Genomic DNA, 25,709 nt, shown 5'->3' on the forward strand with positions numbered 1-25,709 from the left:
ATTAATGTCATTAAAAAGGGTGATTCTGATACCTTTTGCTTCTAGTCCTTTCTGTCTTCTGCCTTGTGAGGATCCAGCCTTTCTCCCCTCCATAGGCTGTAGCTTACAAGGCACTATCTTAGAAGATGAGAATGGTCTCACCAGATACCAAACTTGCTGGTGCCTTGACCTTAGATTTCCTGAACTCCAGAACTGTGAGCTGATACATTTCTTTTCTTTACAGGTTATCCAGTGTTAGGTATTCTGTTATAGCAGCACAAATGGACTAAGTTACTGCCGTAATAACCTAATGTCTGATTAGGTTGCACAGGTTCCTGTGATTCCCCACTCTAACCTGTTTAGTCTGTGGGGGCCATTTGCTTTACATCTTCTTAGCCACATAATTCTCAAGATTGATTGACTTCCTTACTTGGTTTTAATGTATCCTACCTCCATCTGAGGAAAGATGAAGAGTTTCCATTCACTTAACAAATATTTATTGAGCACCCCTCTACGCCAGGAACTGTTCTAGATGCTGGGGATACAGCAGAAATCTCTAATACAATACATAAATACAATATGTAGTATGTTAGTTGGTCCTAGTTGCCTTGGAAAAAAAATAGAACTAGAAAGGGAAAAGGAAAGTTAGGCAGTGGTTGTGATTTTCAAGTCAGGAAGACCTGAGTAAAACCTTAGAAGAGAGCATGATCTGGAGATACTGAGGGAGAGTGTTCCAGGCAAAGAAAAGACAAGGGTAGTTGTCCTGAAGGGGCAAATAGCAGCCTCCCAAAGATGACTGTTCCTAAACCTAGACTGTGTGACTATGGGACATGTTCTTAGGCTTACTGGCATTAGCAATAACATGTATCTGCAAGACCCATGACTCAAGAGGCTTCCCAAAATATTACTTGAATAAATAAATCAGATGTAAAAACCAAGATTCAGTCTTCACTGTTATATTTAGAATAATCTGATTGGTACTATGATCATTAGACACACTTAACAAAGAAGAATCATCTTGGATTAAGTTTGATGAATACTCATGAGATAGTTTTTTAAAAGCCATTAATATAGATTATTAAAAGCTGAATTAATCGCATGCTTAGCTTCTCATATAAGAGGTTAAATTCAGCAGGCATGGTGAAAACTCCAGCTTTAGGAAGTTACTTTCACTTGACACAGACCTGAAACTAATCTCATACAGGACTACTGCTGTGGTCTGGATGTTTGAATGCCCCCAGATTTATATTTTGAAACCTAATCTCCATGGTGATGCTATTAAAAGGCGAGGTCTTTGGGAGGTGATTGGAAAATGGAAGGAGTTTATGAATGGAGTTAATGCCCTTATAAAAGAGGCCTATGGAAGCTTGTTCATCACCTTGACCACATGAGGACACAGCAAGGTGTCATCTGTGACAAAATGCCACATACACCCCCGGCCCTGACCACATATCAAATCCACTGGCAACTTGATCTTGGATTACTCAGCCTATGGAACTATGAGCAACAAATTTCTGTTATTTATACATTACTCAATCCAATGTAATTTGTTGTAACAGTCTGAACAGACTAAGACAATCATGTTTTTCCTAACCATGAGTGAAAGATTAAGTGATTTTTACCAATGACCTACAGTAGAAGTTAGTCCTTATGATCTAAGCATTTTTCTTACTGTTAATATTTTGACAATTGGTTTTCTGAAAGAAATCCTCAAAAGACATCAAAACCACAAGATCAGGAAAGAAAAATTGTCTGAATTCTCCCACAACTTACACATCTATGTCCCTGTTATGCAAAACTACCATCATATCCACGTTTCTTTGACAGCAAATGAACACAGCCCTATAGTAGCTATTATGACTATAAGATGTCAAAGATAAAGCCTCTGTCCTCAAAGACAGCCATAATCAGAATGATATTCACATGGAATCCTTTCATGTTTCCCAGAGTATAACAGGATAACAACTTCTCTGTGCCCTACATCTGAGCGCCTTCATGCCCCATAAAATCATCCTTGCTAAATGTTGGCATTGCTTTTCTCCCACCTGCACCCCCCACAGTTGCAAGGACTGAACAGTTGGTCCTCTTTATCTATGGGTTCTATATCCAAGGATTCATTCAACCACATATTGAAAATATGCAGGAAAAACTGTCTGTACTGGACGTGTACAGATTTTTCTTGTCATTATTCCTTAAACAATACAGCATAATAATTATTTGCACAGCGTTTACATTATATGAAATCTAGAGATGGATAAAAGTAACAGAAGGACTATGTACATCATTTTATATAGGAACTTGAGCATCTATGGATTTTGGTATACATGGGGAATCTCAGAACCAATCCTCTAAGACACAGAGGGATGATTGTACAGTCTTTGAAGAGTTGAAAGCTTACTTCCTTGAACCAAACCACAAGTCTGACCTGGAAGGCTGAATTTTCAAAAAGAGCACATCTCTACAAATTGAAAACTCTATTTCTTGATTTCCTTCATTTGATGTTTAATAATAATCTCTGAACTCTTCACATTCATAGTATCTTGTCGTTTAAAATTATATGTAAACCAAGAAAACTAAGTGCCAAAGTACTTGTTCTAACCTCAAAAGAGATAATTCTAATAACAAAACATTAATTTCACAATTTTAAATATTATTCTTCTAGGATAAAATCAACACCATTGAATTTTAACGCTTAGCAGTTTTGAATAAGCTTTCTCTTTACAGCTTAGATGACTTGTTAAAGACGTTTTCTTAAAACTTTCAACTAATGCAAATCCAAATATGCAATGTGAAAAGAATCAGATTTAAGAGAAATCATAATTTTTAGCAACAGTATATGCCTGTCACCTCCTCTGCAATATCTTTACTCTGAAAGCTATAATAAAATATTAGTACTTCTTACAGTAAGCATCATATGAATGCTTAAAGTTAAAAACCACAATTTCAAGAGAATACTCCTATATACTTCACAGCCCATATCCCACCTACAGAGAACACCAGATTAAAGACATTTGGGAAATGATTGAGATTCCAGCACAATTCTTCAAAAACCTCTTGCTTTCCTGCACACAAAGTGCTACATGTGCATTAATAAACCTGGCAAAAGTGTAAATGAGAGACATGCCAGGAATGAAATTTCTCTCAATTTTCTCAGTCCCATAAAATTCTTAATGTAAAAATGCAAATCTTGTAAGTCAAATGCTTTGCTAGAATTTAAATTAGTTTTTTAATGGATCTAACATTTAAAATTTCAGTGTTAGGTATAGAATAACAGAATGAACACAGCAATTCTCAGCAAAAACTATTTTAGCTGTATAGACTACCAGGAGTCGTGTCACCTTTCATAGAATGTAGTCACATTAAGACTAGAATTCAGCAAACAATTTTAAAAGATGTTCATAGACATTGAAGATGATCAGCCTTCTGAAAAAAAAAATCACATCTCCTTTTAACTCCTACCACTACATAGTTTGTGCTCAATGAATGCTGAATTAAATCACATTTAGCATTTCAAGTGTAACATGTGAAAAGGAAAAACAAAAGGAATAATTACTAGATTGCTCACTTTACTAGTTCCGCATGTCTATTTCTCACTGAAGAGTTTATAAATCCTTTTAGCCTATTAATTCATTAACTCTGATTATAAGAATATTAGAAAGTTGGTATTTGTGTTTGCATGCTGTAACAGAAAGCACAATCCCAAAGATTGGTGATGCGCTTGAGTGCGTAAGAGTCACAGTTCACCCTCAGTCTTCCTGACTCAGACACTAGCACTGACTGAGAGTTCAGATGCCAGTCAAGGGTTATTAGCAACCCTGCAACAGCATTTCGTCAGGTGGAGCTTACAACCTAGACTTCCTTAGTCCAGGTTGCCATAATAAAAGATCTTACAATAATTTATGAACAATAAAAACTTACTGGTCACAGTTCTGGAGACCTGAAAGTCTTAAGTTCAAGGCACCAGCAGATTCAGTTTCTGGTGAGGGCCCTCTTCCTCATAAATGGTGTCTGCCATTTATGTGAGCTGTGTCCTCACATGGTTGAAAGGGGCAATCAAACTCCCTTGAACCTCTTTTTATAAGGGAACTAATCAGTTTGATCACTTTCATCACCTCCCAGCAGGCCTGTATCTTAACACCATTACCCTGAGATGAGGATTTCAACACATGAATTTTGGGTGAACACAAATACTCAAAACAAAGTACTTCCTAAGCCAGATCAGTCCAGTAGAAGCAAACACCAGTGCTAAAAGGCACTATCCTGGTCACACGGAGTGACATAATCAGCCTCCATCATATCTCAAGAAGTTGTCATTGGCAAGTGTCTTTTACAGTATTAAGAGTACCAACGCCATCCTTCACAGACATCCCTCAGACATAAAAACACAATCACTGTAACTCAACTGACAGGCAATTGTTTTATTGCAAACCAGGGAAAGAAATGGATTACTTTCCAACCCAAGAAGAAATAGGTTTTTGAGCACTAGTCTTAGTTTGAAGCTAAACACAGGTGGAGGAAAAAAACTGGACTTTCAGAAGGCATCTAACCCATCATCCTTAGATAAGTTTCATCTAAGTCTCACAACACTCTCAACACCTGTCTTGTTTCACTGCTCCATAAAAGTCCGGTTTTACTTCCCTTCACACCCCACTGATCTGTGAAACAGATCAATAATAAAATCCAATTTATCAATTTCTGGATTATACATTTGTATCTATGATCCTTTGGAGTTTATTCTTATTTTTAGTATGGTATGTGGATTCAGATTTAACTTTTTGCAAGTGGGTATCACATTGTTCCAGATCCACTGTTACATTATTATTCACTGAATTCTGTGCTTTTGTCAAAAATCGAGAGACAGGGGTATGGCTCAAATGGCACAGCACCTATCTAGCAAGTACAAGGTTATGAGGTCATGAGTTCAAACCGCAGTACAAAAAACCTCCAGACTGTGTGTGTGTGTGTGTGTGTGTGTGTGTGTGTGTGTGTGTTATCACATTTTAGTATATACCAATGGTTAAGAAACTTGATACAAGAGGAAAGACCTGGTAGGAAAGGATGATAGGCAAAAGTATGAGAACAGCTGAAAGGAAAAGGACTAGAAAAAGAGGAGGACATTTTTAAAATGGCACCCCCCACCTCTGCCATCACCAAAGCCCACCCTCACGCCCAATATATCCCTACCCTGTTTTGAATGGTTAAGTGTATAAAACAAACAGCACTTAATAGGTAATAATTCACTTGTGTTCTCATGAAGTATCAACCAAAGGCAATGCTACTACTAGTGTTCCTGAGCCAAATAGGAAAACCACAGTTACTACAACTCTTGCCAAAAGTAAACTTGTTTTTTAGATATCCCATGCAGCCTTTGGGAACTTTGTAACTTCCACTTAAGCTGTCTGAAATAGTCACAGGAGTCCCCGGACTCCCTGCCCAAATTTTTAGGATCATGGGGCTCACAGCCTCCGAGAAATAATATCCTATGGCTTTCACCTGCCCTTCTCATCAACCACCCGCTGTTTCATCAGGCTTCAGAAAAAAGTGAGTTGTTAATGTGATGAAAGTAACAAGATGTAAAGCACTGATTGTCAACCCATGGTTTTGGAGTTACTTGGATGAAGTCCCTAAGCCATGCAAAAATTCAATTCTCTGAGAAAAACATATAACCAGTGCTTTCTCCTCCTAAGGCTGCATGGAATTCAGATAAATAGTGATCAAGTATGGTAATCCTCACAGGTCTGGGATACCAGTGCTTCAGACAAGATCATGACAAATTGAAAGTGGAATATACCTATAAAAATTGCTTGAAAAGTTATCAAAAGGGAAAACTCTGCCCAAACTGGTTAGATTAATGCCATCAAACCCGACAGCTTGACATGTTTGAATCCAAAAATATCTCAAAGTTAGAAGCCAAAGTGAACAAAATGACGGATTTTTAGCATAGACTGTTAAAATGTCACCTTAGACAGTTCTCAAGCAATAACTTATCTTAACAAGGGGAACAGATGTCAACAAATGTATCAAAAAAATGAGGCAAAAGACACAATTATGTTTCAAATATTTTTCTCTTTTTAAAGGAGTCCTTTGTTTTTTCTAAAAATGGGATTTCAGAGGTGCATCTCCCCAAATTCCTGTGTTGGAAACTTCATCCCCATTGCAAGTGTTGGAAGGTGGAAACCACTGGGAGGTTCTACTGGGAGGACTGAGTGAATTAATGCTATTAAAAAGGCTTTCAGGAGTGGATTCGCTTTCCTCTGCTCTTTTGCCATGTGAGGATGCAATTCAGCAAGGCCCTCGTCAGATATTGACACCTTGATCTTGGACTTCCCAGCCTCCAAAATTGTGAGAAATTCCTATTGTCTACCATTACTATCTTAGATATTATAGCAACACAAATAAGACAAAAACATTGTGTGTTGCCATTAAGCAAAGGGCTGGTTAGGCCTCTTGCAATTACTATTTTTTAGCACCTGTGCTGCTACAGCAAGGGCTATTGTACCTCTTTAAGTCTATCTACTTCCTTGTCAAAAACCCAGATTCTCTCTCCAAAAATTTTGTCACCCACTAACATCTATAAGAAATACATTTACCAACATCTGCAGGCTGTGTGCCCATAAGGTTCCTCACTTCTGGGTACTCACTGCTCCAATAGACGGTCCAGACACATCTCCTTTTTCGTCTTTATATTATACCCATCCCCAAACTCACACTTCAAACAAGTTAAATAGCCATTTTCCTATTTACATATATAAGTGTATGGGCCTGTAATTGACATTTCCTTCCATTTATAAAGGGAACTGCCATTCACCTAGGCCACCATATTTGTTAGCTTTGACAGAAAATGAAAGTGAAATCAATCAACAACTGAAGGCAAGAAAAAACAAATTCTGGAACCTAAATAAAGCTCATGTTAAAAACAGTTTCTTATGTAACATGGACTATTACAGATCTCAGCATCTAATGTCCAAACTAATAGGCAGTGCTAAAGATAGCTTGCATACAAATGATAACAGAAAACATGGAAAAAATTGAAGGCAGCTAGTGGATATTCCACTTATGAACCATGGTTAGCTGGCTCAGTATTTACCAAAATCTCATTGAGGACTAGGAGAGAGAATCTAGATTTAATTTCTAGTTAGCCATTAACTTACATGAACTGAAGTTCTCTGGCCTTCGTTTGTCTGAGTACAACAGCCAAGGCAATTTAGTAAACACATTGTGTGTAATGAAAAGCAACCCTTCCTCTAAATTCTCACACCTCTAAATTCTATCATTATGGCTATGATGTTTCCATTTCTACAGTAACTGGGTTTATTAGGAATGCAATTAGCCATTCTAAAATTAAATTTTAAAATAGCATCAGTTTTAAATCAAGCATATTACAACACTTGACATGGCGCCCATAACCAAGAAACAGGGATTTAGTGGCCAATTCCATTAGAAAAATGGTAAGTATTACCAGTGTTTTCTGTGGAACTCAATGAAACAAAATGCTCTTTTTCATTTTTATTTTTTGGCCAGTTATGAAGTTTAGCAATGCCAAATAGAGCTTATATGATTATCACAAGGGCAACCAGGTGCCAGTGGCTCATGCCTATAATCCTAGTTACTCAGGAGGCTGAGATCACAATCATGGTTTGAGTCCAACTCTGGCAAATAATTTGTGAAACCCCCGTCTCCAAAAATAACCAGAGCAAAATGAACTGGAGATATGGCTCAAGCCATAGTGTACCTGCTTTGCAAGCACAAAGCTTTGAGTTCAAACCCCAGCCCCACCAAGAAAAAAATACCACAATGTTAAAATTTTCTACTAGAAACCTTAAAAATACATTATGTCGAATAATACACTTGTGTAGTACTTTACTGTGTTCAAAGATATTTTACGATCATTAGGCCTCCAGTGTGGAGAGCTGAGAGAATAGAAAAAGAATGAAAGCTCAAGACAAGATTTTTCTTTTCTTCCAATATTTAACTCTTTACTAAACTGCTCATAAAATTAGCAATCTAATTACTACTGAATTTGTCAAATTTAAGTCAAAACAATATAACCAAGACAGAGTGAAAACCACTAAGAACATGTAAGAATTTTCTCCAATAAAACTTATCACTGTGTAACAATTCTTTTGGGATATCACAATATGCCTAGATTTTAAGCCTTTGAACATAATACTTATACCTGAGGCATCTGTAGTAAATAAGTAACAACACAGTCTAGGAACCTGCTGGCACACTGGAGACTATTTCTGCTGCCGTATCCTGTCCTATGTTCTAGTATTTTTGTGGATATAATCCATTGACTGATAATGAAATTAAGGGGCTAAAGACATGTGAAGAATGAATAATACCCTTGATAACATTTCATAAAGACACAAGAAGTTTAATTATGACTTGGGTTTCACTTTGCTTATAACTGAAGCAGTGTACAATCGAGTCTTTTCATTATGAATGTTGTTACAAGCCCAGGGATCAAAAAAAAAATACTTGTAGACAAGGACTACCTACTATCAAAATTAAAACCAGATTGAATTTTAAAACTGTAGTTTATTGTATATATAAAAGAACAGCTGACAAACCAGAAGACCTCAAAGGGAAGGTATAAGAAGGCTGCTCAAGTTACAAACTCTTTATAAAGCATTAAGTGCTTGTTCTGTTTCGTTATACATTAACATCCTTTTGAAGCAAGTAGAGCAATTTAAAATTTATTTTTCTACAGTTGATTGGTTTAACTTCACAGAATCATGCCAAGGACATAACACATTGGTATGTACTTCCATTTATGATTACAGCGTTTGGGGGATGCATCAGAATGACTTCAGGTTTGGCCATGTGACTGTGGGGAATATCAATACTGTGGTTTCCATTTTTATTCTTCTTTAACACTCTCCATTCGGTAGTGTTCTCTACACTCAGAACATTAATTTTGGACTGTCTATGGACTAAGAGATTAATATGTTACTTAGAATACTTATTTTGTTACAAGTTTATAACTTGTAAGCAGCACAGTTTATAGTTTTGATTGGCTATAATAATGACTTTGAAATGATTTTGGGAGTAGTGTTTATGACCTCAGAGTATCTCTACTTCTCTACTATCTTATCAGATAACCCCATTTCCCAAAATTCCAACAAAAAATAGTGACATATAAAAGCAAGAGTACAATGTTAGTTTCTGAAATTTTATTATTTTTTAATACATACACATTTCACAAACAGAAACCCTCTAACATCACACAAAATTCCATACCCAAATGTTTCAATTTTATCAACATTCTTCAACTATTTACACTGTCTTCCCTCAACAAAAGTGCATTCAAGACATCTTGACAAGAAATCTTTACAAACAGCAATATATTTTTGAGCTGCTTTTAACAGTGCCCATCTGTTAAATTTTTTTCAATTCCCTGGAATAGTAAGTCAACAGGACATGGAAATGAACTGGGTTAGGCAGCATTCTACTATAGGAACCAAAACACAAAACAAGAGTACTTGCTCCTCACCTCTTCCCCAACCTCCAACTAAAATTACTCAACAACTGCTACCAGAAAACTAAACAGAAAAGCAAACTGGGTTAGCAACCTGGGTACAGCAGAGCAGAATGCACAGTAAGCATTGGTCCTGAAGAACTAAAGGAAAGATTTCAGCAAGTTAGCTTTGGTAGTCTAAGAAGTTGTGCGTATCAGTCTGTTAACTTTAACATTTAAACACTTAGTAATATTCTTACTTGCCAAGTTAATTTTCCCCAATCAGTTATCGAAATTCCTTTTATTCAGAAGATGAACTTCTTTTACAAAAACAGGAAACCTAAAGGGTGTTTGGGGAAACTACTTTAGAATTAGAATGGGACAATTCACCCACTTGCCATTGCATGGCACAGTGTGTCTTTTAAGGTAAAAACCCAGTATTTCAGCTGCTCATGATATAACCAGAAGGAAGTAAAGAGGTGAGATGCCCTGAAGAGAAAATGAGCAATCAGAAATTGTCTTCCCTCAAAACTAAGCAGGTAACTTTGTTTGCTGAAAGCATGGAACACTTAAAAATAACTGACTAAAAAATGTTAAGAGTAGACGAAAAAATCATTTTGAAATAATTAGTCACTCTTAAGACAGCTGCATGTTATTGATCACTATTCATCAGAAAAACAGAAATCACATCTACTGGGTGACTGATGCTCTTCACTACCCTAACTACAATAAAAATAATCTCTCTTGACATATTCCTGTTCCAATCAAGGCGCTCAGGGCATGCTTGGAGAAAACATTAAGGTCAGCAGATTTCCAAAACAAGATTTATCTTTATAGTGTTGCATACTGAACTGTATTTTATTCTCAAATCAGCCAAATTTTTCCTGTCTGACAAAAATGTAATGCCTTAAAGACAAAAGATACAGAGTATGGTACTTGGACTTCTCTTTTTATACAACTATAGATATGTATCTATAGAAGCCTCACTTTATCATCATAACGTCCAGAAGCAAATTTTATCCAGTTAAACCAAAACCTTACTTTTCAGGGGTAGAAAACACTCTAAGGAGAAAAAATGGACTGTAGCACACACTATACCCACAGAGGTTCTTCTAACTCAAAAACTCACTGAGTGCAATGGCTAGGTCAACTTTTAAGTTTCAGAACACTAGAACAGGTGTCACTAAAAAAAGTGTAGGTGGGTTAAAGAAAAGCATTACAAATATGTTACTATTTATTTTAAAATCAGAAATAAAATCCAAATGGTTCTCTAAAGACCAGAGAAACTTACCAACCTTATACCCAAGGGTTTAGGAGAATCAATAGAGAAACAGTTAATTCACAATTATACTTTTGTGCATCAACGACAAATTTGCAGAGACTATGTCCAATAGACCTCTTATAGGTGTGTCAAACATTGTCTGACCAATAATGACTTTCTGCTTCTCACAGGCATTTTGAGTGTCCTCCCTACCCCACCACTGTGAAGCATTTCCAGATCATTAAACATCAAATCCGATGCAACAAATCAAGTGATAATCATCCAAATGGAAAGATGAAGAGTATTAGTTGATTCTTCTGGTTCTTCAATGCTGTACTGTTTCAAACAGACATCAAGTAGCTCACGGGGAGTAGAACAAAACTCACTTGTAATACTGCTTAAACACATCTGAAAGGAACAATGACACTGAAGGGTAAATCGTGTAAACAAAATAAATAATATAAAAATATTCATAGTAACCCCAAATTTTCCTATCCACATAATGATTATTTTTAGTATTCTTTTTAGCATATACAGGTATCATACCTGAAATCATCAAATATGGGAGCAATTGTATTGCAATTCCAATTCAACCAGGGTACAGGGGTATCAGTATATTTAAGTAACCAAGATTTAATGAACACAGGCTGTATTATGAAGTACTCAATGCTCTGACTAATCAAGTTCTATATCTGATCATTTTGTTTTTTACCAACAGTAAGGTATCATGGGGATCTTTAGAATGATTTACTTCTCAAATATGCTGTTTGCATTACATTTTAATTTTCCAAAATGAAGCATACTTTTAAAAGAAACATTAAGGGGCTGGACATGGTAGTGGTGCAGCTACTTGAGAGGCGCAGATCAGGAGGATCATGGTTCAAGGCCAGCCCAGGCAAAAAGTTAGTGAGACCTCATATGAACCAACAAGCCAGGTATGATGGAGTGAGCCTGTGGTCCCAGCTACACAGAGGCACAGGTAGGAGGACTGAGGTCCAGGCTAGTCCCCAGTAAAACATGAGACTTCATCCAAAAGGTAACAAAAGCGAAAAGGGGCTGGGGGTGTGGCTCAAGTGGTAGAGCAAGTATAAGGCCCTGAGTTCAAACCCAGTACTGAAAAAAAAAATACTAAAATTATTCTTTTTTCTTCATTCTCTCAATCTTCCCCTTTCCCTTTGCAGGTCAACTTTTTAGTCTGGAAACTCATATTAAGTGGGCTAAATATGGCAATAAGATTAAGTGTGGTCTGACTTGCTCTGAAGCTCACCAGTTAGGTTCTGTGGCTGTGAAATTTACCTGTGAGAAGGATCTGACATCAATTAGCACTGCCCAAATCACATTATGCATGGATTCTCCTTAAGAGTTGTTTTGACCAACTTCAGACACAATTCAAATAACAGAGTTCTGTCATTTGCCCTCTTGGTTCAGTGTGAACCATTTCCAAATTCATTTCACATAGTCTGTGTTACAAAGTCAGCTTACCTAAAAATACTTGCAACACCAACAGCTTTCTTATGTCTTACAATTGGGTAATTATTTTCAGCATGAAAAGTGGCTGCTAATTACAACAGTAAAAGGAACAGCACTCATGTCCCATCGTCTGTCAGTGAAAGTAAACTGCATGTCAACGTGTGCTACAGACACTAAGCTGAGACAGCCCAATGCACTCCTAGCTCTCTAGGCTCAGACTTACATTCACTTGTCACATATTATCCCAGGGCCCATAGAAGATCTAAGGTGGGTCTTGAGACAGTTAACATTTTATTAAGAGTACCCTCCCAATTCCTACCATGCTTTTCATTTACAGCCATATACTCCCTCTCCTAAATTCGTCCCTCCTCCCCAACACCATAAAGCTGCATCAGACTCCTGATGAGAGTGAATCTCTATGCAAACTCACACAATTTCCCTTCTGGGCTCCAATCCTGACCACAGACTAACATTTTGGAATCAAGACAGCACAAAGGGCAGCCCCCATTTTAGTGGCACACATATACAAATTAAATTCTGCTTTAAATTAGAAAAGAAATTAACGTCACACAATGTTTCCCTATAAAAGATATGTAATAAAGTAATAATATCGATAAAATAGCTATTACTAAAGCAAAGCTTTCATCAATAAGCTTCGAGAACTTTGAAGGAGGAGAATGGCTTCACAAAATGGTAGTCCAGGTTCCCACAGTGTGGACACTGCTGGACGTTGCTGTACTCAGAGAAGTACTGCATCCCGATCCGCACGTCAATCACAGGCTTGCCACAGTGCTTGCAGTTCAGGCGGGCCTGGGAGAAACAGATGCTGTAAGTCACAAGGCTTTGAACTTCATAACACTTGTCAAAGTCATCCAAACCAAAACAATGGGAAACTGAGGGAGAGTTCAATAAAGCATCTCCTTTATTACAAAACAAAGACACATGTTCAAATATTCATCATCGCCAGTTTGGATTCCCATTCTCTCTCTTGAAATGAACTGCTGCTAGCTTTTCACCTACCTATGGGAAGAACATTCTATACTCCTACTACCTGAACCTCTCTACCAAAGCTCCCTAAACTACAGGAACCACCTGCACCCTGGATTTGAAGAGTGGTTGGCTTCCCCACCAAAACCAACATAAAACTTCTTAGAAGATTCTCGGTTTATTTCAAAAGTTCATACATACTTTTCATTCACTCCATGTAACACACTGTGTTGTCTTTCATGTAAAAATAAATGGCTCTAAAATATTCAAATAAACTTGGCAATACAGGCAGAAGTGCCATGTCTATCCTGAGTCTTCTGGAATCCTCTAGCACACTCTATCTTAATTCATACCAGGCCTCTCTCTAACAGTGCAATCCTACAGTCTTTCAGCAACAGGTCTAGGACTGACAAGAATAACCAGAAATTATAAATTAAACAGACTCTCAATTTAGATTCCTTTAAAGATGTACTAAGTATAATCCCAATTGTCCTCAAAACACTTCTGTGAGGTAGACAGTATTATCTGAATCTTAGATGATGAAATGGGGGCACACAGTGATAAAGACCAGGCCCAAGACCACAGAGTTAGAACACAGAAAAGCCAAGATTTGAACCACAGCAGCCTGCCCCAGAACTCATACTCTACCAGCACCAGAACTACCTTTCTGAAACCTGAGATGAATTCTCTTTAACCACTTTATCATTCTGGCTCAGTGGTAGACTGCCCACCTAGCAAATGCAAAGACAAGTTCAAAGCCCGGTACTACCAAAAAAAAAAGAATAGCATAAAATTAGCCAACCCTATCTAAAACCAAAGGACAGCTACAGGTGGCCGTTTAGGTCTCTCACAAGTAATTTTTCTTCTGAAAAACACTAGAATAAACAAAGTAGAGCTGAAATAGTGCTTCTTTCAATTCAACAGACAGAGGTAACCATCTGAGTAAACTAATAGTAAGGATATTCTCTTTACAAAACTCCAACTACAACACTAATGTTAACAAAAATCCTGTAATAACTAATAAAGTGTATACTGGTTTTTTTAATAAAAGCCAGGTTTACACACTGAAAAGCAATGGGCAACTTCTTCCCTACAAATGAGTATCATGGAATTCTATTTTATAACAGGTTCTTTCCTCCCCCCGCCCCAAGCATTTGGAAATAAAGTAAGACATTTCCAGGCATCTTTATCTCCTGTGTTTCTATGAGTATAATTAATGTGTTTTCATATGCCAGTACTTCCCTCTTTTCCTGATACCAGCTAAACTTCAGATGGTCTCTCAGCATCAGAAAAGGCCTCTTCTTAGTGCTTTAGGATCACAAATCTTTCTTGTAAACCTCACATACCTTAAGAAGTAACCAATTCCCAGGTAACGGGCACTATTCCACAAGAAAACCCTATCATTTAAAGAAAGTTTCACTTTCTTCTTTTCAAATCGAAAACCTTTGTTCAAAATTGAGAATAAGCTAATCATGCAAAATATGAGAAAATATAAGAAAGCAAAAAGAAAACTAAAGGACCCACTCGGCATTCCACCCCCCACACGACCTGACCAACTGCTGAAAGTGAAGCATCACTGACCATTTTATGCCTGTTTTGATTTAGTGGGTGGAAAATACTCTGAATAGAATGATATATTATTCTACATCCCTTTTAATGACTGAATAATATTCCATCACAAGCCATTACTGCTGGACTTCGGGGAATTTTTAGCTGGATTTCTTCTTCATTTTCATAAGCATCTTCCCCATGCCCTCAAGCTACCACAAATTAACCTCAATGCAGCCTCTAACTCCTCTGCATTCACCTACTGCTCCTCAGTGGAGCAGGTACCCACCTGACAGCAGGGAGAGGCGGCCAGGATGTCATAGGTATACATGGTGCCAAGCTGGTGCCAGCTGCCGTCCCACCGCGACTTACATTTGATGCAGATGATCTTGTGAACCCCTTCCAAGCAGTCCACGCACACTGCATACAGATGCATGAGTCTCCCTGTGAGCAGAAGACACATGGATGAGCGTGGCCATTGTGGAAATCAGTTTGTCTCCAAAGGGGATAGGAAATGCCTCATCTACCAAGTACAAGGCAGCATCTCATCAATGGGTAAATACAAAAAGCTGTCCTTTTGGAATAATGATGAACTGATATTACCAACAGAATAGGTAACTTAAGTTCAAACTTCTTAAAAAGACACTTGCTTCAATTTGCTTTTCTAAAATGTGCTTCCCAGCTTACATATTCTGCCCATCCAAATCAACTAACAAAGCCATGCATGCTCAAAACACCCTGTAATCATGCAGGATGCTGACAAGAAGTCTATGTGTAGCACACAGAATAAAGCAGCAATGCTGGCCACCACGAGCTCTCACCCACAAGTCTCATAAACACATTGGAAGTCTGTCTTGGTATTAACAGCCAGAATTCTACCATAGTCAAAATGACTACTGTTAACTGTCCTTGTCCCCATACTGCTCAGCTATCATAACATCTAATTTAAGAACCAGAATTACATCTTACGTCTAAGTTGTTTGTTAAAAGTCCAATGTGTTTTTATTCACAGGGCTCTCAAAATTCAGTCTTATATCTTCATGATTTATCAATATCTCAATGTTTATAAACAAAAGATGCCATCTTAATTTATATGGAAGGGTCAGAGTTCAAGTGACTGAGCCAGAATGTACAGGATCTGCCTGAACAATGCGTAGCAGCAACACTGCTGCTCTCTAGGTGGGAACAGGCCGCTCCCCTGTGTTGAAAACACCATCACCTGAGCCCATTCCACAGTGGCTTCATTTTCAGCACATGCTGCTCACATCCAAAAGCCACTCTACAGCAAGGATCGCCTCTTCCTATCACTTCTCATCACTAGAAAGGCTCCTTAGAGAGAACCTTGTCATATTTCCTTCCATGACTCCTTGCCTCGATGAGGATAGGAAACATGCCACGTACCCTTTTAGACTCAGTGTCCATCACGATGTCTGGAATGTGGAAAGCACTCCTAAGTGTGTGCTGGGTGGATGGATGGCACGTGCCAATAGCCAGACATTATAACCTTGAGGACCTCTATGCCAGAAACAGGAAGAATGACAACAGCTTATTGTCATACCACCTACCTCTGTACTAGGCCCCTGAAAATAACAGCAGGAGAAAATAAGGTCTCACACGCCACACCTACTCTGAGTGGCCTGAGGGCATGGCACATTAAGTAGTCAGTTAAAGCTGGGCATGGTGTTCACACCTGTAATCCCAGCTGTTCGAACCAGTCCAGGCAAAAATTCAGTGAAATCCACCCCACCAACTCAATAAAAAAGGTAGGTGTCGTAGATCACTTCTATAATCCCAGCTACAGATAAGGCTATAGGCAGGAGGACTACAGTCTGAGGCCAACCCTGGGAAAAACCCTGAGACCCTATGCAAAAAAATAACTACAGCACAGGAAAAAATAAAAAAGGCAAGAGTCTGGGGGCATGGCTGCCTAGCCTAGCAAGCATGAGACCTGAGTTCAAACCCCAGGTGCCACTGGAAAACACTTCATTTCAGCTTCCATCCTAGATCTACTCAACTGCAATTCTCAATCAACCGAAGGTGAAAGGCTGTTACTCAGGGACTGCTAACAGCAGACACAGAAGTCAGGTACTGGTGCCAAGACCAATGCTGAAGACAACGAGGAACCTTTATTGCACATTTAGCAAAGTCTGCACTGTGCTGTGGGCTCTCTGTGAGTCTTTTCATGTAACACTACAAAGTAGACATGACTTTTCCCACTTCAGACAGGAGGAACTCAAGGTTAGAGAGCTTGAGCCCAGCTTCACAAAGAAAATAAATGGCAAAGTCCAGAGGCAAATTCCTATCTATCTTGACTCTTAACCTATGGGCAAACTCGGGAAGGACTAGCCCAAACTGAGTCTCTGGATTTGCTTTCAGTTACTATTACACACTGTCCTAAATACAGATAATTTAAATTTCTAAATCCTAGGACAAGGTTTTGTTTGGGAGTTCAAACAGAAAAGCAGATTCCTGTGTGTATAATCACGTGTTGTAAAGTGACAAAGTCCAAGAGGACCTTCATAATTAGACCAATTTTGATAAATTACTGAAAGCAAATGAAACATTTTCTGAGTCAAAGAACAGGGACTAGAGGCACAGTTGGAGAAGGGAAAAGAAATACCAATCACAGAGTCCACCAGTGAAAACAGCAAGCATGTCAGCAACATATAATCAGCTGTGAATTATGGAATCCTGTGGCCTTCCTACTGGAATGGAAACCTTTCAAAAGTACATGTTGGGACTCTGACGGAACAATGATTTATAGTACCTTGCTATAAATAAGATCACCTAGACCTCTCTGAGAAGCAGCAATAAAAACATTAACCAGTGACCAAGGCATCACATGTGGCACCGGTTGACTCTCTGGTACTGATGAGACACCTTGACCTTCAGATTCTAAAACAGTTAATCCTCAATACCTTTGTAACACACACCTAACACAGCCATTATCTCTTTTTGGATGTTTACATACTTGTGTGTATGCACAAATAACTTGGGCCTATCTAATTTTTAACTCTCTGTCATATTCCCTTTCTTTTCTGTTTTTTCCTCATTGAAGAGCTCTCCTACTCTCAAGATTAAGCCTCACTGTTATAAAATAAGCTCCTCTTGTTCACCCCAAATGCTCACTTCTAACAGTGCTTGCTGGGCACTGAATATAAGTCAACCCCCACCCCAATGCCCTCATCTTCTCTCTCCAAAGCTCAGCTCCCTGTCCCAGCCTTCTCTACTCCTTTCACAGCACCATTCACCTGTCTAGAATGAAGTGAGCGAATGAAAACTCTTCATCCTTTACAGTCAACATGTCCCCAAATCTGTAATTTTCCTTCAAAAGAACTTCTTGCAGATATCCCTTCCTTTCAATTCCCACTGTCACCATACAGCAGTTTCTCACCTTCTTGTATCTTTTGCAAATTTCAACTATCTTGGCCATTCCAGCTGAGGTTTCCAAAGGCCAACTAGCCATCATCTGCTAGATGTATGTGAGAGGCCATCCTCACCCACCAAGCCACAGAATTCTGAGAGGTCCTTACATCACTCATTTTAAAGCCACTAAGTTTTGGAGTGCTCTGCTTTATAACAAAGGGCAACAGACATAGATAATTAGGTAAAACTCTCAAAACAAATATAATGACTCCCTCAAATTCAGCCTCCTTTTCTTGCTCAAAAAGATAAAAGAAATTACATCTATGAAACAAGAACAGGATGTTATCAAAAAGAGCCCCTGTAAATTAAACGTATGAGAACAGAAAGTCAAGGAAATCTTCCAGAAAGCATAATAAACACAAACAATAGATTTTAAAAAGGATTCTTCCACCAAAAGGAAAAAAAAAAGGAATCAATCTAAGAAGTGCAATATTTGGTGTGGCAATCATTTTCCCCCCAAGGGAAGCCAGGCATTATCATCTCCCATCTTTTCCTTTTTTCTTTCTTTTTGGCAGCACTGGGGTTTGAACTTGGGACCTCATGCTTGCCAGGCAGGTGCTCTACCTCAGAGCCGGCCCAGCAATTATCTGAATAATAGGAGTTCTATGATTTTTTTAAAAGTATAATTAGGAGGAAATTATCAAAGGAAAACTACAAAAGAAAATTCCTCTGAAGTGAAGATCCTAAGTTTACAGAGTCAATGGGTTAAAACAGTACACAGTACAATGAATGGAGGAAGGAAAACAAGAAACATATCATGGTGAGATTTTAGAACGCATGAGATATAAAAAGAAAAACTAGCTGGGGATGGTGGTGTAATCCCAACATTTAGGCTGCACAGCAAGTTCCAAGCCAGTCTCAGCTGTAAAAACTTGCCTCAACATACACACACACACACACACAAAGAGACAGACAGACAGACAGACACACACACAAAGGTTTCTACCTTTGGGGAGGGGGAGGGAGAGGGAGATTTTCAGGGAGGGTAAAGGTGGAGGCAGGAAGAAGAAAAAGAAGACTTCTCAAACATCAACAGTATAAGATATGAAACAGTGAAGAAATGCCTTCCAAATTTCCAGGGGAAAAATATAATGTAGACTATACCAGCTGGTAATCAAATATGAAGATAAAATCAAGACATTCTCAAAGTCTCAAATCATGCATCCCCACGACCCCCTTCTCAGAAAGCTCATGGGTATGTCCGCTAACAAACTGAGAGAATAACCCAAGAAAAAAGAAAATAACAAATCTAGGAGACAAGATTTAAAACACAGGAGAGAAACAAAGCTTTCTAGGACAATTTATACAGCAGGTTTTCAGTGCACCTGGACAGATAGGAGCAGTGGGATGAAAGCCTGCACAAGAGACACTTTCAGAAGAAAAAACTTAAAAAAAAAAAAAACGTGCCAAGTGTTGGAGATGCTTTTGAAAGGTCGCTTGTAAAGATGCTGGAGAATGACAGCAACTAGCCAAGGTTTAAAAAAAAAAAAACCCTAAGCAAATCCACACGTGAAGAAATTCACTCTAATGAAAACAAAAGGTGTCCTCGAATACACTGTCTGTATGATAGGAAATACACCTATATACCTTGACTCAACACTATAATGTTTCTGCATATTCACTGCAAAAATGTTAAAGATTTAACTAAGAATTATGATCTATTACCCTGAAAGAAGGGGGGATATGCAGTCATCCACCTTAAGTCAAGAGCTAATATCTAAAACTGAAGAACGAAGGTATGGTATATAAAATTATGATGTCAAACACTTGAAGTGTTTAACACTGTGTCTCTGTGGATGGGGACAGCAGGAGTTGATACGAAGACAAGCAATGTATCGCTTTTATTACAGGATTTTTTTCAGCTTATGTTTAAAGTTATGAACATGTCATATATTTTGTATCTCATCTTTGTGGAAATTCAGCAGTTTTACCAGAATTAATGGAGTCCACACTTGTACAAACCAACCCTATCCAATTTACAACTGAAATATGCCCAAATCCTCTATAGTATCCATATAAACTTCCCTACTGCCCCTCACCAAAACGTCATCTCAGAGCTTTCAATAATCCTCCATTTTCCTTTTGATCCTATCAAGACAGTCTCATCTTTTATAATTTCAAAATCTGTTCAACTAATCTGAAAACAGACTGTCCCTTCTTGTTCCATTTCCTTCATTTGTATCTATAAGGATCCAACAAAATACACACTTGCTGGGTACATTAAAGCAGCTACTTTATAGCAAGGAGACTTATGCAATTCCTTCTTTCAATTTCCTCCCAATTATGAGAAATTACACACCAGCAATCCTGTCTTCAAATTGAAGGAGAATGAGAACACAAAATTACCCACCATGCCAACTCTACTTGGTATAGTGACATCAAGGTACAAAACCCACCAGCACCTCACTGTATGAAGCTAAATACTCAGGTTACCTAGCACCTGAATGAAAATGCATGTTAAAGTCAAAGCAAAACAGAGTGATTACACCTTGTTTGCTTTGGGGTTTTGACAAATAGAAAGCAGGCAAGGTGAACGAACACCTCTACCTTGAAGGTGACAGGGAACATCATATTCGATTTCATCATGTCTCGAGGGACTTAAGAACAGAGTTCCATCCACCAGTGGGAACTGTTCAAAGACAGGGAGTGCCCGGTGGCACAGAGCACAATTTACAACATTTCTGTGGCTGGCACTAAGAGCTGCAAGAATGAACTTCCGCAGATCCTCGCCCTGGCCCACTTGGGCATCGTCTTCCATCCGCACATGGAAGGTGTTCAGCTTGTGCCTGGGGATATGAGTAAGGAGCTCGGAAAGGTCCAGCCGCCGCAGGAACTGTACAGGGGTGTCAAAGTGACCTCCCCTGTGAACCGATAATCCAGCCGGACTGTAATCAAAGTGTGCATTTCTGAACACGTGGCCCCCGGCCATGGCCTTTTTGTGAGGCTCAAGATGGATGGCATTCTTTAAGAATTCCCCGAGGTATCTAGAGGAGCGGGGACCACTGAAGTGGGCAGGGGAGAGGATAGAGTAGCCACTGGGGGGCGACTGGCCAGGGGAGCCACAAGGGGAGCGGGCACCATAGGCTGCAGCACTGACTGCTTTCTCTTGGGAGTTCTGCCGGTCCATGGAATGCCGTCGGGGGAGGTCATGGTTCAGGCCTTTCTGGGGCTTGTTCAGGGGCCTGCATTTTTTTGCCTCCTCCCCAGCCTCCCCCGGTGGTCTCCCTGTGTTCTTCTCCAATCCAGACTTCTTCTTTTTCTCATCCTGCATCCGCTTCACTTGGTACCAGTCTGTATCCTTCTTTAAGTGGCCCTGCCCACAGCGGCAGGAGCAGAAGCGGAAGGCCAAGTCATAGCCCTTCTTGGTCCACATATTCTGGCGGCACTGCTTCTCGTTCCAGCTACGGGCCCGGCCAATGCAGTTGAACTGTGCCAGGATGCTGCTCTCCCACTCGTAGAAGCACTGCAGGTGCATCCAGGTACTGCAGGGGCAGTGCTCATTGTTGCACACCACCTTCTGGTAGTCATCCTTCTCCAGATCCACTGGCCTCCCAAAGCTGCAGATCAGTGGCGTGGCACAGGGAGCTTCTGGGAGAGGAACAAAAAAAGAGAGATTCAATGCTCAGGACTCCAGTGGACACTAACTACAGAGCAAAGCTGTATCTGCTGTAGCCCATTCATACCAGAGGTATACCACCAATGGAGCAGATGCTAGATGAGCTTAGAAACATTTACCATTTTCTTCTGGACTGATGCTGTGCCAAGGCAATTTATTGTCATCAATCTGTTGAAAAACACAGCAATGAGCTTCAAAAAGTCCAATCCGTCACAAAGCAATTGTGTGTCAGTACTTGAGATGTGGTATGCAGTTTTCTTAATATGCAGGTGTAAAGACAAATAATTCCAGGATTTCTTTCATAGGAAATGCAGCTACTTAGCCAACCAGTTCTGGTAGCATCTCCAAAAGGGCCCTCAATGTCCTTTATCAGCAGTTTTAGGTTTGCACTGAATAGCAGACACAGGCTAGAAAGTAGACCCGTCTCATCTCTAATTCTCTTCTACAGTGGTCTCATTGCTAATGGCAGGAATATCTAGTCAAACTAATTGTTGGTCTATATATAATTCTATTGCCGGTTTGTGAAGGAAAAAACATAGCTCGCTTAAAGCTCTGAGATACTCCTATGCTGCCTCACGCATATGTCCAAATAGCCAGGCAGATTCCCAGAAACGAAGCAAAATATGGCACAAAGAAGAACCCATTTCTTAAGAAGTAAACATGATTCCACTAGATTGCTGTAACTTCTCAATGATAAAATGTGACTTTGAACTTGTTTTTTTTAAATGTCAAGAAGATATAATGGAGACAGTAAAAAAAAAAAAAAATCAGTGGTTACCAGGGAAGAAGGGAGGGGAGGATGAACAGGTAGAGCACAGAGAATTTTTAGGGCAGCAAAATTATTCTGTATGATACCATAATGGTAGATACATGTCATTAATACTTGTCAAAATCCATAGAATGTACACCAACAGTGAACCCTAATGTTAACTATGAAACTGAGTGATAATGTGTACCAGTGTATGTTCCTTCATTCTAACACACTAGTGGAGGAGGCTCTGCATGTGTGGGGTATAAAAGACTTCTCTGTACTTTCAATTTTGCTTTGAAAACCTAAAACTGCTCTAAGAAAAACAAAATCTATTTTTTAAAATGAGAGGGGGGAAGCATATGTAAATCCAAGTTTCATGGAATCCTAGCTGTATAGGATTTACATGTGGACTGGTTATTCTCAACTTGCCAACTATAAAGAGGTATAATTGTAGCTGCTACCTAATAGGGATTCTGATGAGGATTAAACAGGAAACGTTTATTAGAAGTTAAGCACAGTACCTGGCAAATAGGGTTTACTATTGTTGTTGCTACTGTTCTTGTCATTAGCTGAATCTTTACAATATAACTTGTGACATTTTTATTTGTGTGTAATGAGATGGCCAAAGATCTAACTAAACCAGAGATGGCAAAATTGGCCAAATACGGGGCCAAATTGAGAGACTAGAAGTCTGGCAGTGGAGTAACAGAAAAGAGAAGGTTCCAGCCATGCAGAAGAAGGAAAAGGGATGCCACAGGCAGCTGCTATTTGTATAGAGCAGGGTCTGAGTGTGATTACAGACCCCAGGGATGAGAAGGACAGCACAAAGAACAACCAATCAATAGGCTTTCCCACTTGCAGTTCTTTGCACTTCTACAATTTCCAATACATTACTCCCCTTAAATTCTTCCCTGCAGATGCAGGGGTGGTTCAACATACGAAAATCAATAAACGTAATAAACCACATTAACAGAAGCAAAGACAAAAACCACTTGATCATCTCAATAGATGCAGAAAAAGCCTTTGATAAGATCCAACATCATTTCATGATAAAAGCTCTAAGAAAACTAGGAATAGAAGGAAAGTTCCTCAACATTTTAAAAGCCATATATGACAAACCTACAGCCAGCATTATACTTAACGGAGAAAAATTAAAACCATTCCCTCTAAAATCAGGAACCAGACAAGGATGCCCACTATCTCCACTCCTATTCAACATAGTACTGGAATTCCTAGCCAGAGCAATTAGGCAAGAAGAAGGAATAAAAGGAATACAAATAGGTAAAGAAACTGTCAAAATATCCCTATTTGCAGACGACATGATCCTATACCTTAAAGACCCAAAAAACTCTACTCAGAAGCTTCTAGACATCATCAATAGCTATAGCAAGGTAGCAGGATATAAAATCAACATAGAAAAATCATTAGCATTTCTATACACTAACAATGAGCAAACGGAAAAAGAATGTATGAAAACAATTCCATTTACAATAGCCTCAAAAAAAATCAAATACCTAGGTGTAAACCTAACAAAAGATGTGAAAGACCTCTACAAGGAAAACTATACACTTCTGAAGAAAGAGATTGAGGAAGACTATAGAAAGTGGAGAGATCTCCCATGCTCATGGATTGGTAGAATCAACATAGTAAAAATGTCTATACTCCCAAAAGTAATCTACATGTTTAATGCAATTCCCATCAAAATTCCAATGACATTCATCAAAGAGATTGAAAAATCTACTGTTAAATTTATATGGAAACACAAGAGGCCACGAATAGCCAAGGCAATACTCAGTCAAAAGAACAATGCAGGAGGTATCACAATACCTGACTTCAAACTATATTACAAAGCAATAATAATAAAAACAGCATGGTACTGGCACAAAAACAGACATGAAGACCAGTGGAACAGAATAGAGGATCCAGATATGAAGCCACACAACTATAAGCAACTTATCTTTGACAAAGGAGCTAAAAATATACGATGGAGAAATAGCAGCCTCTTCAACAAAAACTGCTGGGAAAACTGGTTAGCAGTCTGCAAAAAACTGAAACTAGATCCATGTATATCACCCTATACCAAGATTAACTCAAAATGGATCAAGGATCTTAATATCAGACCCCAAACTCTTAAGTTGATACAAGAAAGAGTAGGAAATACTCTGGAGTTAGTAGGTATAGGTAAGAACTTTCTCAATGAAACCCCAGCAGCACAGCAACTAAGAGATAGCATAGATAAATGGGACCTCATAAAACTAAAAAGCTTCTGTTCATCAAAAGAAATGGTCTCTAAACTGAAGAGAACACCCACAGAGTGGGAGAAAATATTTGCCAACTATACATCAGACAAAGGACTGATAACCAGAATATACAGGGAACTTAAAAAACTAAATTCTCCCAAAACTAATGAACCAATAAAGAAATGGGCAGGTGAACTAAACAGAACTTTCTCAAAAGAAGAAATTCAAATGGCCAGAAAACACATGAAAAAATGCTCACCATCTCTAGCAATAAAGGAAATGCAAATTAAAACCACACTAAGATTCCACCTCACCCCTGTTAGAATAGCCATCATCAGAAACACCACCAACAACAGGTGTTGGCGAGGATGCGGGGAAAAAGGAACCCTCTTACACTGTTGGTGGGAATGTAGACTAGTACAACCACTCTGGAAAAAAATTTGGAGGCTACTTAAAAAGCTGGACATCGATCTACCATTTGATCCAGCAATACCACTCTTGGGGATATACCCAAAAGACTGTTACTCCAGAGGCACCTGCACATCCATGTTTATTGCGGCACTATTCACAATAGCCAAGTTATGGAAACAGCCAAGATGCCCCAGCACTGACGAATGGATCAAGAAAATGTGGTATCTATACACAATGGAATTTTATGCAGCCATGAAGAAGAACGAAATGTTATCATTCACTGGTAAATGGATGGAATTGGAGAACATCATTCTGAGTGAGGTTAGCCTGGCTCAAAAGACCAAAAATCGTATGTTCTCCCTCATATGTGGACATTAGATCAAGGGCAAACACAACAAGGGGATTGGACTATGAGCACATGATAAAAGCTAGAGCACACAAGGGAGGGGTGAGGATAGGTAAGACACCTAAAAAACTAGCTAGCATTTGTTGCCCTTAATGCAGAGAAACTAAAGCAGATACCTTAAAGCAACTGAGGCCAATAGGAAAAGGGGACCAGG

At 38.9% G+C, this 25,709-nt stretch overlaps 1 protein-coding gene across 1 annotated transcript in view; it reads right to left on the reverse strand.

Moving 5' to 3' along the window:
• Positions 1–9,140: 9,140 nt before the first annotated feature.
• Heca (hdc homolog, cell cycle regulator) overlaps positions 9,141–25,709 on the reverse strand; it is a 43,318-nt gene continuing 26,749 nt past the window's right edge. The window contains exons 2-4 of the mRNA XM_020174481.2: positions 20,679–21,719; positions 14,995–15,149; positions 9,141–12,980 (exon numbers count right to left, since the gene is read on the reverse strand). Of these exons, the coding sequence (XP_020030070.2) occupies positions 12,816–12,980; positions 14,995–15,149; positions 20,679–21,719 (1,361 nt within the window). The 3' untranslated portion in view covers positions 9,141–12,815. The remainder of the gene's footprint in view (positions 12,981–14,994; positions 15,150–20,678; positions 21,720–25,709) is intronic.

Source organism: Castor canadensis, chromosome 1, assembly GCF_047511655.1.
Source record: "Castor canadensis chromosome 1, mCasCan1.hap1v2, whole genome shotgun sequence".
Classification (NCBI taxonomy): Eukaryota; Metazoa; Chordata; class Mammalia; order Rodentia; family Castoridae; genus Castor; species Castor canadensis.